Source organism: Capsicum annuum, chromosome 7, assembly GCF_002878395.1.
Source record: "Capsicum annuum cultivar UCD-10X-F1 chromosome 7, UCD10Xv1.1, whole genome shotgun sequence".
NCBI classification, from domain to species: domain Eukaryota; kingdom Viridiplantae; phylum Streptophyta; class Magnoliopsida; order Solanales; family Solanaceae; genus Capsicum; species Capsicum annuum.
Genome location: NC_061117.1, coordinates 204,509,852 through 204,523,739, shown reverse-complemented (window position 1 = coordinate 204,523,739; position 13,888 = coordinate 204,509,852). Strand labels below are relative to the sequence as shown.

General features: G+C 35.3%; 1 protein-coding gene across 1 annotated transcript; it reads right to left on the bottom strand.

Moving 5' to 3' along the window:
- Positions 1-8,854: 8,854 nt before the first annotated feature.
- On the bottom strand, positions 8,855-11,668 carry LOC107855043 (receptor-like protein EIX1). The gene has a single exon (XM_016700033.2). It carries the CDS (start codon positions 11,666-11,668, stop codon positions 8,855-8,857), a length of 2,814 nt encoding a protein of 937 aa, XP_016555519.2.
- Between the last annotated feature and the right edge of the window lie 2,220 nt (positions 11,669-13,888).

Here is a 13,888-nt window from a genome sequence, read left to right as displayed (position 1 = left end):
TACTCAGAGGCAAACCGAGGATTTGAAGTCTGTGGGTGCACCAGTGTTGTCAGAAATGCACATAAGCCTCGAAATAAGACTCAAAATATGTTGAGCGCTTGCCTCGCTTAATGTGCAGCTTAGGTTCTAATTTCTGATACATATTTTCCCTTGTCAGTGAGACTTTCTGAGGATACGAAAACTAAACAATTGATATTTCACTTTATCAAAAAAAACAAAAAAAATTGTGTTCATATATTTGTCATTCATGCATTGGACTAGATATATATTTATATCTTTTCTACCTTTATGCCTCTTTTCGTTAAATCTCACGCTTTATTTGTACTTTGTGCTTAAACACAATAAACCTTGAAGTTTTTTTTACGCTTATTGTTTTTGATAATATTGTAGGGCACCAATATTATCTTAAGATATTAAAAAAAAATTCGGTGTCGATTTAGGAATATTATCATATTCAATTGGTCACTAAAGACATGAACAATACTGAAAAAATAAATATATAGAACAAATAAGAATTTTAAGCTAATAACTTTACTTTCATATAATATGAAGTTTACTTCTAACATTTATAAACAATTAGTTGTGGTAGCTCAATGGTAGGGTTCTCCTTATGGACTGGTCGCAAGTTCAAATCCCTATTCCAACAATTTTGTTGTTATAAATTTTGTAATAAGCCTCGGTAATTTTGTAATAAGCCTTTAAATTTGAAGTATTGAAAATAAAAAAAAGGTGTTGTATGTATCAGGGATCGATCCCTAGCTTAAATTTGAAGTATTGAAAATAAAAACTTAAGGTGTTGTATGAATCGGGGATCGATCCCTAGCTGCATGGATGGAAGGGATAGCTTCACGCAGCGCACCAATGTGCACCACCATTCATTTAAGGGTGCACTATTAAATGTATCCCAATTTTTCAAGGTATATACACATATTTATACAATTTTTTTCGACGTTAACGGGTGCACGTGCACCCCACCGATATATGTGGGTCCGCCCCTGGTCAATTACTAACGCTTGTATCTTCCTGTATTGTCTTTCGACTGCGTATATTGAATTGTATTTAATGTTTTTTTCCATGTTGCAGCTTCATCCTCAGACACTCAGTTAAAGAGAATTCTACAGGAGATTGCAGGCGTTTAATTGTCAAATTTCGAGCATTGCTAGAACTATAATTGAGATCCTCAAGAATTACAGACTAGTCATTGCTATCTTTCAGGTTATTTTATGTCTTCCTTTACATTTTATCCTAACATAGTACAAGTGTAATGTTGGTTCTATGTGTGTGTTTTGAATGGAAAATGGAGGGAAATAAGTGGAAGAGAAAATTGAGTTTACACCAAAATGGAAAGTATGCTCAAAATAGGAAAGCTTACTAAAATTCTCCCACATTGGTGGGAGAAAGAAGCTTTAAAGTGTTTATATTGTGAAACACATTTCCACATGCTAAGTGAGGCAAGAAATAACAGATGCCTCGCGTTGTCGTTGTCGCTCGCTCGGCTTCGGCTTTAGATTGATGAGATCTATCTTTTTCGACAAAGTTTATTTGACAGAATTAAAGAAATCGAAAACGAAGCAGTAACAGACTTGTCCTTTGGTCGAGTTTGCTTTACTTCCTGAGCCCTCACCACTTCCTGCGACAGCTAACAAAGGGCTTTTAGGACAACTCGTTCATTTAGCACAACTTCATGTGTTCTTGGTTAATAAAAACACAAGTATAGGTTGGAGGACTGATACTATAAGTAGGACAAAGTCAGTCCGAAACAGTGTTTGATACTCCATTTATACATGCATGCAGTGAACCGATGCACTATTTTCTGAACTGGTGCATTGTTTTGAAATGCCATGCAGAAACGAAGTGCTGTTTCGAAAGGGATGCAATCCTTCAATGAAATGACATACTATTTCAGGTGAAATGGTATATCTGTTCTGAAAGACACAGTCTTTGGATGAACAGACATGAATTTTCAAAAAAGGCACACCTCTAAAGTGAACCATTGCCACTTTTCAGAAGAGGCATGTTATGGCTATATAAACCTGCTTTGATCTACAGGTTTGATATATACGAAAAATTTCAGAATAAAAAACTCTTCTTCTCTTAAAAATATTTTGTACGATTATTCAAATCATTGAGTACATTCGTGAAATCCAATTATTTGAGGTACCGCTATAATTGGATTGAAGGTCATTTTATCCTGGGAGAAAAATTTCATAACCTCGGGTACAGTAAGGGGAATTATTCCTTAAGGACACTCCATGAACTCGGAGGAATTGGTCTCAAAAAAATTTTCATCTATTTTTTGATATCTAACACACTTCTTGGATAGATTAGTAATAATCTTGTATTGAAGGCGTTAAAGAACTTCAAAATTGTTCTTGTTAATACATGAACTTGTTATGAAGTTGTTGTTGTATTAATACAGATTCTAGTACTCGTAGAAGGAAAATAACAATCTTAAGGAATAAGTTTTATTATTTCAGAATCTATATTAATTATTTTTGGAGATTAAAGCTATAAGTTTTCTACTTCGTTTGAACTTAACTAGTGATTTGAAGACATAAAATCTTCATCATAAGTTAAAGATCACTCGGTTGATAATTGGAAGTAATAAAAACTTCATTGTTAACTAGAAACAAGAAGTGTTTAAAGTTGCTGCAATTTTTTAATAAGTATTTATATATATTAAATTTACTGTCTTGTGGTGACAGAAATATGGCAACTGAAAGTCAAATGCATGATGATGCTACGACTGTGGCGGCGACTAGCATTGCTACGACAAGCCGCGCAAATGCTCCGCAACATATGGTACATGCGGAGAAGCCTGAAAAGTTTGCGGGCATCGACTTTAAGAGATGGCAGCAAAAGATGTTCTTTTACCTCACCACTTTATGTCTCCAAAAGTTCACTAGTGAGGATGCTCCTGAGGTACCCGAGGGAACCTCAGACAAAGAGCGCTTCAAAATTGTAGAGGCTTGGAAACATTCAGACTTCCTTTGCAGGAATTATATATTGAGTAGCCTCCAAGACGATCTCTATAACGTTTATAGTGGAACTAAGACATCAAAGGAATTGTGGGGGGCATTAGAACGAAAATATAAGACAGAGGATGCAAGAATTAAGAAATTCTTTGTTGCAAGGTTCCTGGACTTTAAAATGATAGATAGCAAATCGGTTGTCTCTCAAGTGCAGGAATTGCAAGTAATCATCCACGGTCTCCTAACGGAAGGTATATCTTTGAAAAATACCTTAGTTGAACAACTTGAAAAGATTCTTAATACTCACATAAACTGTTTTGTAGGTTTGATTGTGAATGATGCTTTCCAAGTAGCAACGATAATTGAGAAGTTACCACCAATGTGGAAAGACTTCAAAAACTACTTGAAGCATAAACGCAACGAGATAACTGTCAAATATCTTATTGTCTGACTGCGTATTAAAGAGGACAATAAAGTTGTCGAGAGAAGGTCAAAAGGGAATTCTGTAATTAATGGAGCACATATTGTGGAAGATGACCAAAACAATTTTATGAAAAGGAAGAAAGTTGAACAAGGAAGCAATCAACTCAAGAAGAAATTCAAGGGAAAATCCTTCAATTGTGGCAAGATTGGCCACAAGTCCACGAATTGTCGTGCCCCAAAGAAAGGCAAGAAAAAAGATCAAGCAAATATGATTGAATCCAACAAATAATGTGATGATCTGTATGCTATGTTCTCAGAATGCAACTTGGTGAGGAATCCTCGCGAGTGGTGGATGGATTATGGTGCCACCCGCCATGTATGTACCAACAAAGAGTTATTTTCGTCATTCGCTCTGGGTCTAGTAGAAGAAATGATCTACATGGCTAACTCCACTACTGCTAAGGTAGAAGGAACAGGAAAAATATGCTTAAAAATGACTTCAGAAAAGGTCTTGACACTTAACAATATCTTGTATGTTCCGGAGTTATGTAGGAATTTAATTTCTGTTTCACTTCTAGAAAAGAACGGATTCAAATGTGTAACCATTTTTGGAAAAATTGTAATTAGCAAAAGAGAAATGTATGTAGGAAAAGGCTATCTCACCGAGGGCCATTATAAGATGAATGTAATGTTGAAATAAATAAAAGTTCAATTTCTTCTTATTTTCTTGAGTCTTATGATTTAAGGCATGAACGTTTAGGCCATGTTAATTACAAAATGTTACAAAAACTGGTTAACTTAGAAGTTTTGCCAAACTTAGAGTACAATAAATCAAAGTGTCAAACGTGTGTGGAATCAAAGTATGCAAAGCATCCTTATAAGTCCGTTGAAAGGAATTCCAATTCTTTAAACTTAGTACACACTAACATTTGTTATATGAAGTCAACACCATCACATGGTGAAAAAAGTATTTCATAACTTTTATTGATGATTGCTCTAGATATTGTTATGTCTATTTACTAAATAGTAAGGATGAAGCAATAGATGCGTTTAGGCAATATAAAATTGAAGTTGAAAATCAGTTAGATAAAAAGATAAAAATGATAAGAAGTAATAGGGGTGGAGAATATAAATCCCTTTTCACCGAAGTATGTGTAGAGAATGGAATTGTTCATCAAACTACGGCCCCGTATTCACCTCAATCTAACGGAATTACGGAAAGGAAAAACCAAACTTTGAAGGAAATGATGAATGCCTTGCTTATAAGTTCCGGTTTACTCAAAACTTATGGGAGAAGGCTATCCTTACAGCCAATCGTATACTCAATAGAGTTCCCCATAGTAAGATACAATCAATTCCTTATGAAAAATGAAAAGGAAGGAAACCCAACTTGAAATATTTTAAAGTGTGGGGGTGTCTAGCAAAGGTCCAAATTCCTATGCCTAAAAGTGTTAAGATAGGACCTAAAATGGTAGACTACGTATTCATAGGATATGCTAAAAGTAGTAAAGAATATTGATTTTTGATTCATAAATCCGAACATCCGGATATTAATGAAAATACAGTAATTGAATCAGACAATATTGAATTCTTTGAAAATATTTATCCGTATAAAACTAGACATGAACAGTCTAGTGGGGGGTCTAAATGACCTCGAGATGAACCAAGTGAGAATGTACATAATAAAGAAAATCCAAGACGTGGTACACGTCAAAGAACGTCTACTTCATTTGGATTGAATTTTGTAACATTTCTCTTAGAAAATGAGCCTCAAACATTTAAGGAAGCGATGGCATCTTCGGACTCATCCTTTTGGAAAGAGGCAGTCAATAGTGAGATTGATTCAATCTTAAGCAACCATACATGGGAATTGGTTGATCTTCCTCCTGGAAATAAACATTTAGGTTCTAAATGGATCTTCAAAAGGACGATGAAAGCAGATGGTACTATTGACAAATAAAAGGCAAGACTTGTAGTAAAAGGCTTCAAACAAAAAGAAGGCATTGATTACTTCGATACATATTGATTACTTCGATACATACTCGCCAGTAACAAGGATAACATCAATTCTAATGTTAATTGCCTTGGCTCCGGTATATGGCCTTGAAATCCATCAAATAAATGTGAAAACCGTTTTCCCAAATGGAGAATTGAAGGAAGAAATATACATGGAACAGCCTGAGGGTTTTGTGGTTCCGGGAAAGAAAAATAAGGTGTGTAAACTTATTAAGTCATTGTATAGACTAAAGCTAGCACCTAAAAAATGGCATGCGAAGTTTTACCAAATCATGTTGGCAAATGGGTTCAAGATAAATGAATGTGATAAATGTGTTTATATTGAAGACACTCCGAATCACCAAGTCATTGTTTGTTTATATGTGGATGATATGTTAATCATCAGTAGAGATATTTCAGACAAAAATGCAATGAAACGAATGCTCGAAAGCAAGTTTGATATGAAAGACCTTGGAGTTGCGGATGTGATCTTAGGGATAAGAATCCATAGAACTCCACAAGGGTTGGCATTGTCACAGTCTCATTACATCGAAAAGGCACTTGACAAATTTAATTTTATGGAATTTGGTATTGCCAATACTCCATTAGATGTGAGCTTTGCACTTCGAAAGAATGAAGGTAAAAGTGACTCACAATTGGAGTACGCAAGAGTATTGGGATGTTTAATGTATATAATGAATTGTACACGATCAGACATAGCATGCGCTATTAGTAAATTGAGTCGGTACACGAGTAATCCTAACAAAACTCATTGGATGGCAATGAAAAGAGTTTTGGGGTATCTTAAATACACTCAAGACTATACCTTGCATTATAATAAATATCCTACGATACTTGAAGGATATAGTAATGCAAATTGGATCGCAAGATCGAACGAAGTAAAATCCACAAGTGGATATGTATTTACTATCGGTGGAGGAGCAGTCTCTTGAAAGTCGTCCAAACAGATATGTATTGCTCGCTCTACAATGGAATTTAGATTTATCGCATTGGATAAAGCCGGTGAAGAAGCAGAATGGCTTCGAAATTTCTTGAAAGATATTCCTTATTGGCCTAAGCCAGTGTCACCAGTATGTATACACTGTGATAGCCAAGCTGCAATAGGTAGGGCAGGGAGCATAATGTACAATGGTAAATCTCGTCACATACGACGGAGACATAATACCGTTAGGAAACTTTTCTCTAATGGAATTATCACTGTTGACTATGTAAAGTCAAAAGATAATGTGTCGGATCCACTTACAAAAGGCCTATCTAGAGAAGGAGTGGAAAGGACATCTAAGGGAATGGGTTTAAGGCCTAAGACAAGTCAGCATGGCGGTAACTCCACCTAGCAGACTGGAGATCCCAAGAGCTAGGTTCAAGGAGATCAAACAAAGTTGTGTCTGACAGGTTCAACATTATCAATTACCCAATCCATTCTCATGATGTAGACAATGTATCGTAAACTAGGATAAGACTTAAGGTGAAAAGTCTTTTTATGATTATCTAAATTTGATAGATTTGACCAAATAGTTTAATCTATAGGATTGAACATTTAGAAATCACCTATGTGAGGGCGAAGTGGAAGCCGCTTCAAGGAGAATGTTAGTAAAGGTCTATTCTCTAAGCTCTCATGAAATCGGGACGTGTTCATGGTTGAAAAGAACAGAACCTTGAGAACCATAAACGATAAAAGACTGGTTGTGTGACATGTGTTGTCTAGGTGTACAGTAAAGCTCGACGGTTCAAAGATATCAAATCTACCAATTGACCGAGTGCATCCGATGCATGTTCACTACGGAAAGTTCAAAGGAAAACCCACTTATCCAGATGCAATCAGTCTTTGCTTGATGACCACATACTTGTTCATAAAGTTTTTTGGAAAAAATAGTCATTCTCCATTCATGTGGGGATTATTGGGTTCTATGTGTGTGTTTTGAATGGAAAATGGAGTGAATTAAGTGGAAGAGAAAATTGAGTTTACACCAAATGGAAAGTGTGCTCAAAATAGGAAAGCTTACTAAAATTCTCTCACATTGGTGGGAGAAAGAAGCTTTAAAGTATTTATATTGTGAAACACATTTCCACATGCTAAGTGAGGCAAGAAATAAGAGATGTCTCGCGCCGTCCTCGTCGCTCGCTCGGCTTCGGCTTTGGCTCGGCTTCGACTTTGGATCGATCGATGAGATCTATCTTTTTGGACAAAGTTTATTTGACAGAATTAAAGAAATTCAGTCCAAAACAGTGTTTGATACTCCATTTATACATGCATGCAGTGAACTGATGCACTATTTTCTGAACTGGTGCATTGTTTTGAAATACCATGCAGAAACGAAGTGTTGTTTCGAAAGGGATGCAACCCTTCAACGAAATGACACACTGTTTCAGGTGAAATGGTATGTCTGTTCTGAAAGACACAGTCTTTGGATGAACAGACATGACTTTTAAAAAAAGGTACACCTCTAAAGTGAACCATTGCCACTTTTCAGAAGAGGCATGTTATGACTATATAAACCTGCTTTGATCCACAGGTTTGATATATACGAAAAATTTCAGAATAAGAAACTCTTCTCTTAAAAATATTCTGTGTGATGATTCAAATCGTTGAGTGCGTTCGTGGAATCCAATTATTTGAGGTACAGCTATAATTGGATTGAAGGTCATTTTATCCTGGGAGGAAAATTCCATAACCTGGGTACAGTGAGGGGAATTATTCCTTAAGGACACTCCGTGAACTCGGGGGACTTCGTCTAAAATTGTTGTTTCATCTATTTTCTGATATCTAACTTCTTGGATAGATTAGTAATAATCTTGTGTTGAAAGTGTTAAAGAACTTCAAAACTATTCTTGTTCATACATGAACTTGTTATGAAGTTGTTGTTGTATTAATACAGATTCTAGTACTCTTAAAAGGAAAACAACATGTACAACTTCATCGACGCATGGTCATTGTAGGAAGATACAAAACTATTGAAGCTCAGTGTGATTGAGGAAGTGACTGAAACTAAGTTTGAGGTTACTAAATAGGGAAGTTTGGATATTGTGAATATACTATGGCTATGTTTAGTGAGAAGCCTAGTAACAGCAGAATTATCAATTTGCTTCTCGAAAAAACCCAGTGTCTGCAGTTCAGTTTACTGTATTGGTACAGAATAGCAGAGAATTCGAAGCAAATGAAGTACAACTAGGTCAAAATCCTAGATTTCCTCTATGCCCTCAACTAACAATGGGCGGCAGAGGATGAGATTTGCTCTTGTTTGCACTTAGATGATCTATGGTGCTACCTAAAATGAATAGTTCATTGGATAAAAAGACTCACCTACAATTTATTAGCGTTAAACAAAATTGAAACAGTCTACAAAGGTTAGAGAAAACAGCTTGTACAGTATAAACATCTGAGTTTTTTCTGATTCCTGTGGTGTACAATGCTCGTGGAATAAAATCCAGGCAAGTGCAAAGTGTCAGGAACTCAAGATTGCGCTGTGTGATGTTACATTATTGACTTCCAAGTATCTGAGTGGTCCATAAGTCCACCTTTTATTTAAGATCAGAGCTGAGACTACCAAAAATGCAGAAAGAAAGCTGATTCCCATACTGATGTAAAATTCTTCAGTTATAAACTCGTCCTCATCAATCAACGATGGATCTTGAGGCAGTTCCTCCAGAGAGCAAGCTTCTGTTAGTGGACGGCCACAAAGCCCATCATTCCCGATGTAGGATCTGTTATCGAAAGTCAGTAATTGTTCGCCTAAAGGGATTCGGCCAGACAAGTTGTTATATGACAAGTTCAAGACTCCCAGGTGACTTAACTGTGAAAGGCCAGCAGGAATTTCTCCTGTAAGATCATTTCTGTTCAAGTCTAGGAAATTTAGTGCCCTCATTTGACCAATCCTCAGAGGGATGTTGCCGGTTAAATTGTTCCTCGACAGGTTCAAACCATGCAACCCAACAAGAGATGTAATTTCAATAGGGATTTCTCCAACCAAGTTGTTGCTTGAAAGATCAATGCTCTTCACCATACCAAGTATGCTGCTGTATTCAAATTGTCTTCCCTTCCACGTCAAAACTGCCGTCTCATCATATGAGGCATTTATTGTGACATCACCTTCATCGTTGACCTGAAAATACCAACTCTTGATTTGTTGCATTATGCTCTCTTCTTCAGTCATTGCAGCCAGGTTGTTGATACATTTTGGTATGGTCCCAGATATCTTATTGTCAGATAAGTCCAAGATTTGAAGTTTCGTTAACTGGCATATGCTTGAAGGTATGCTTCCACTAAACCTGTTGGATCTTAAGATAATAATAATGATATCAGATATGTTATTCCCAATCCATGCTGGAATTTTACCAGACAAATTGTTAGACCCAACGTCTATAACCCTCAACTTTTTGCAGTTTGCCAGGGACCGAGGTAGTTCTCCTGACAAATGATTATTTTGAAGGTGCAGCATTCCCATTGTCTGCAATGAGCCTATTGAATTAGGAATCTTCCCGAAAAAGTTATTGTTCCCTAAATTAAGATGCACTATAGTTCTAAGCGTCCAGCATTGAGGAAGCTCTCCAGACAGCCTGTTATCTGAGAGGTCAAGATATCCCAAGTAATCAAAATTGTCACAAATGAAGGAGATGGTACCAGAAAACATATTACTGGAGAGATCAATTGTTACAACACCAGTAGGAATTTGCGGTACTGGACCGCTGAATTTGTTTGTAGCCAAATCTATGCAAAGAAGATCACTCATTTTGTTCGAGAGATCTGGTATATTTCCTGCAATATCATTGTAAGAAAGGTTTAAGAAGCTCACTCGAGGCAACTGATCCCAGAACCAACTAGGAACGTCGCCCAAAATTCCAGAGGCTGAAAAATCAAGCTCAGAAATATTTTTCTGATTCAGCAGCCAGTTTGGGAATTCAGGACCCAACTTGCAGTGGGCAAAACGAATGAGATCCAGTTGAAAAGGGGGGATCCAATCTGAACTGACACGAATATGTAGTTGAGCATTATACGAGAGGTCCAACTCACGTAATTGAGAGAGGTTGAACAGATGAGCTGCAGATATTGTGCCTTCAAGCTGATTGAAGTCAAGGTACAGCTTCTCAAGTTTGGAAAGGCGTCCAAAACTCTCTGTTAAGCCAGTTAACTGATTATGGGAAAGATATAGTTCCCTCAACGACGATAATAGAGAAAGATCAGGGACTGATCCCTCTATTCTGTTCCAAGATAAATCCAATATAACAAGACTTGGAAGTTTTCCAACAACTCCGGGGAAGTATTCATTCAACTTATTACGTCCGAGCCTCAGCTCTCTCAAAGATGCAAAGTTTGCTACATTATCAGTTAGTGAACCACCAATGTGATTCTCTTCTAGGTTCAGGTACTCCAGAGAACCTGACACGCATGACAAGTTTCTCATTATCTCAGGTAGCTGCCCGTCTAGATTGTTAGCTGACAGTCGGAACAACTTCAAATTACTACTGCTACCAAGGCATCTAGGGAAGCCACCTCCAAGTGCATTCCGAGACAGATCAAGGTGTTGTAGGGATTTCATATTCCAAAAAGCATCAGGAAATGAACCATATAAAGCATTACCAGAGAGATCAAGGTGAGTCAGATTGCTCAAGTTAAACAGCCAGGTATACACAGAATTATTCAGATTATTAACATAACCTATAGCAAGGTATCTCAATTGACGAAGATGCAAAATCCACTCGAGGTTATTCACTGATAGGAAACCATTATAGCTCAAATCAAGAGTGTTTAAGCTAGAAAGATTGCCAAGATTGATAGGAATTGTTGTAAATTCATCACCAACACAAGATAAGTTGAGGTATTCCAACTTACTCAAAGAAGCAAAAAAGTCGGGTATGCCTCCTGAAATTCGGTTGTAACTAATATCCAAATACTTCAGTTGCTTCAATTCTTGCAAGGCAGGACTTATCTTACCTGTCAATGGCGCGATGGCAACGGATGCATTGGGACCGGAAGGGCCTCGAAGATCGAGTCCAATGACATTACCAGTTTGATTGTCACAACTGACACCTCTCCATGAGCAACAATCTTGACTAAATCCTTCATTTCCCCAAGAAGAAAGTCGTCCATCCACGTCCAACAGCTCCCTTTTGAATGTAAGAAGAGCTTCTTTCTCTGTATGGAGGCACTTGACATTCTCATCACCAACTCGTGAACTGAACACAACAACACAGTTGACTGACAGCATAACAAAAATATCAAAGACAACAAGCTGTTGAATGAATTTTTCAACGACACTCATCTTCAGAATATTGAAAAAAATACGTCAAGATCAAATGAAATCTGAAAATCTAACCACTAGATATCTGTTGCTTTTAATTAACTACTTATTATTTTATCATCTTTAACAACTAACGCGTTCATATAGACAGAACAAGCAGAGACTAAAATACTGTTTCTTTTTTTGGACATGAGCAGATGACTTCTAGGGACATGCATTAGTCAAATAGTCTTTTTAGTTGGCACGGCATTTTAATATTTTAAGGAGATGGACCCTCTTTGTTGTCAATTTTCTTCAAGTCCCTTTTGTAAGCTAACAAATCTAGAGCAAGATATACTCCATGTGTTTGAAATTATTTGTCTCGTTTTAACTAGAATATTTTTGGCTTGTGGCTTATACCACTTATTTTGACTTAAAAATAAGTGCTTAAAAGCATTTTTCTAGTTTGTCAAACACCGGTAAAACTAAAAAAGTGATTAAAAGCTAAAAGCAATTAAAAATAAGTTAATTCAAACACCCATTAAAAATAAAAGTAAGACAAACAAATAAAAATGGATAGATTATTAAACTAGGGAGGTTTTAAGGAGATGGACCCTATGCTGTCAATTTTTCTCAGGTTCCTGTTGTTAGTTAACAAATCTAGATCTAAATATATTGGTTTCGTTGTAGTCAAAACGTTGCAACAATAAAATTTAGGATAAATTATACAAATCTTATACATAAGAGATTATATTACCTAATATTTCTTATTTTTTAAAATTTACATAAAATCTCATTTTTCAACTCTACTCTTGATATATACATGAAGCCCCACGTCCTATTTTTACACCACCATTAACTCATTTAAGATTTTCTTTCCTAAAATATCTCCCTAATTATCAATAATTAAATCATCTTCCTTCCTTATTTTTTTCTCTTCCATTAATGCTTAAATCATCTTTCTTCTTAGTTTCTGCTCCTCCATTAATGCATGCAACTTTTTTTTTCCTCTCCTAAAATCTCTCTCATTTTTTTAAAAAAAAAAATATTGATACATATATAAATTCATTTAGTTATTCATACATGTTTATTCTTTTAATGATATTCATATGAATGATAAATATATTATCATTATATGGGTATTATGGTGATTCATACGACAAATACATTTTGTATGATTTTAGCGGGTGATACATATTGTATTATGGTGATTCATATGGTAGATATAATTATTTATTTCAATTATTAGGTGATTCATATGATATTAATGGGTGATATATATAGTATTATGGTGATTCATATGGTAGATATAATTATTTATTTCAATTATTGGTGATTCATATATATGGTATTATGTTGATTCATATGATAGATGTAATTATTTATTTCAATTATTGGGTAATTCATATATATGGTATTATGGTAATTCATATGGTAGATACAATTATTTATTTCAATTATTGGGTGATTCATATATTAATGGGTGATATATATATATGGTGATTCATATGGTAGATACAATTATTGGGCAATTCATATTTTATTAATGAAATGTAATTTTGTAGGCATTGTAGGAAACAAAATTAATAATAATTTTTTAAAAAAAGACTAAAGCAGAATTGAAACATAATTAAAATTAAATTTAAAAAAACAGACTAAATCTCAAGACGAAAAAGGAGAAAAAAGACCCAGAAAAACATATCTTTCATAATTAAAATGAAAAAAGAGAAACATAATTAAAACGCCTAAATTAAATCTAAAAAGAAAAAAAGAAAAATTAGATATCCTTCCTTAAATAAAAGAATACAATGAATAAAAGAGAATCAATTAATTTTCTTAAATAAATATCTTGTTAGTTTCAAATATATCACTTTTTTATATGTATCACCATTTCAAAAGATCGGGATAAAATGTAATTAACAAAATAGTCGAGATTTTTTGTAATATCACTTAAAGATTCAGGGATTTATGTAAGTTACACGGTAAAATTGAACAGCCATCTGTTGAAGCTCCAATTCTAGGACTTTTATTTCATTTCCAAGTTCTAAGTATCCCTTTCCCTGAATCCTCATATAACGGGAGTTTTAGTGCATCAAGCTTTTTTTTTTTTTTAGTTCCAACTAGCCAAATCGTGAGAAAGTGCAGTGACTAAGAGTGAAAAAGGATAAAAAATAACTCAAAAACCTCATATGAAATTGCTGGCTCTGAAATAAGAAAACAAGGTGAGTAGATTGAAATACCCCTTATAAGTTGTCAATTGGG

Bases quoted from the DNA above. Each gene is read 5' to 3' on its own strand.
- LOC107855043 (XM_016700033.2), bottom strand. From the start codon at position 11,668: ATGAGTGTCGTTGAAAAATTCATTCAACAGCTTGTTGTCTTTGATATT.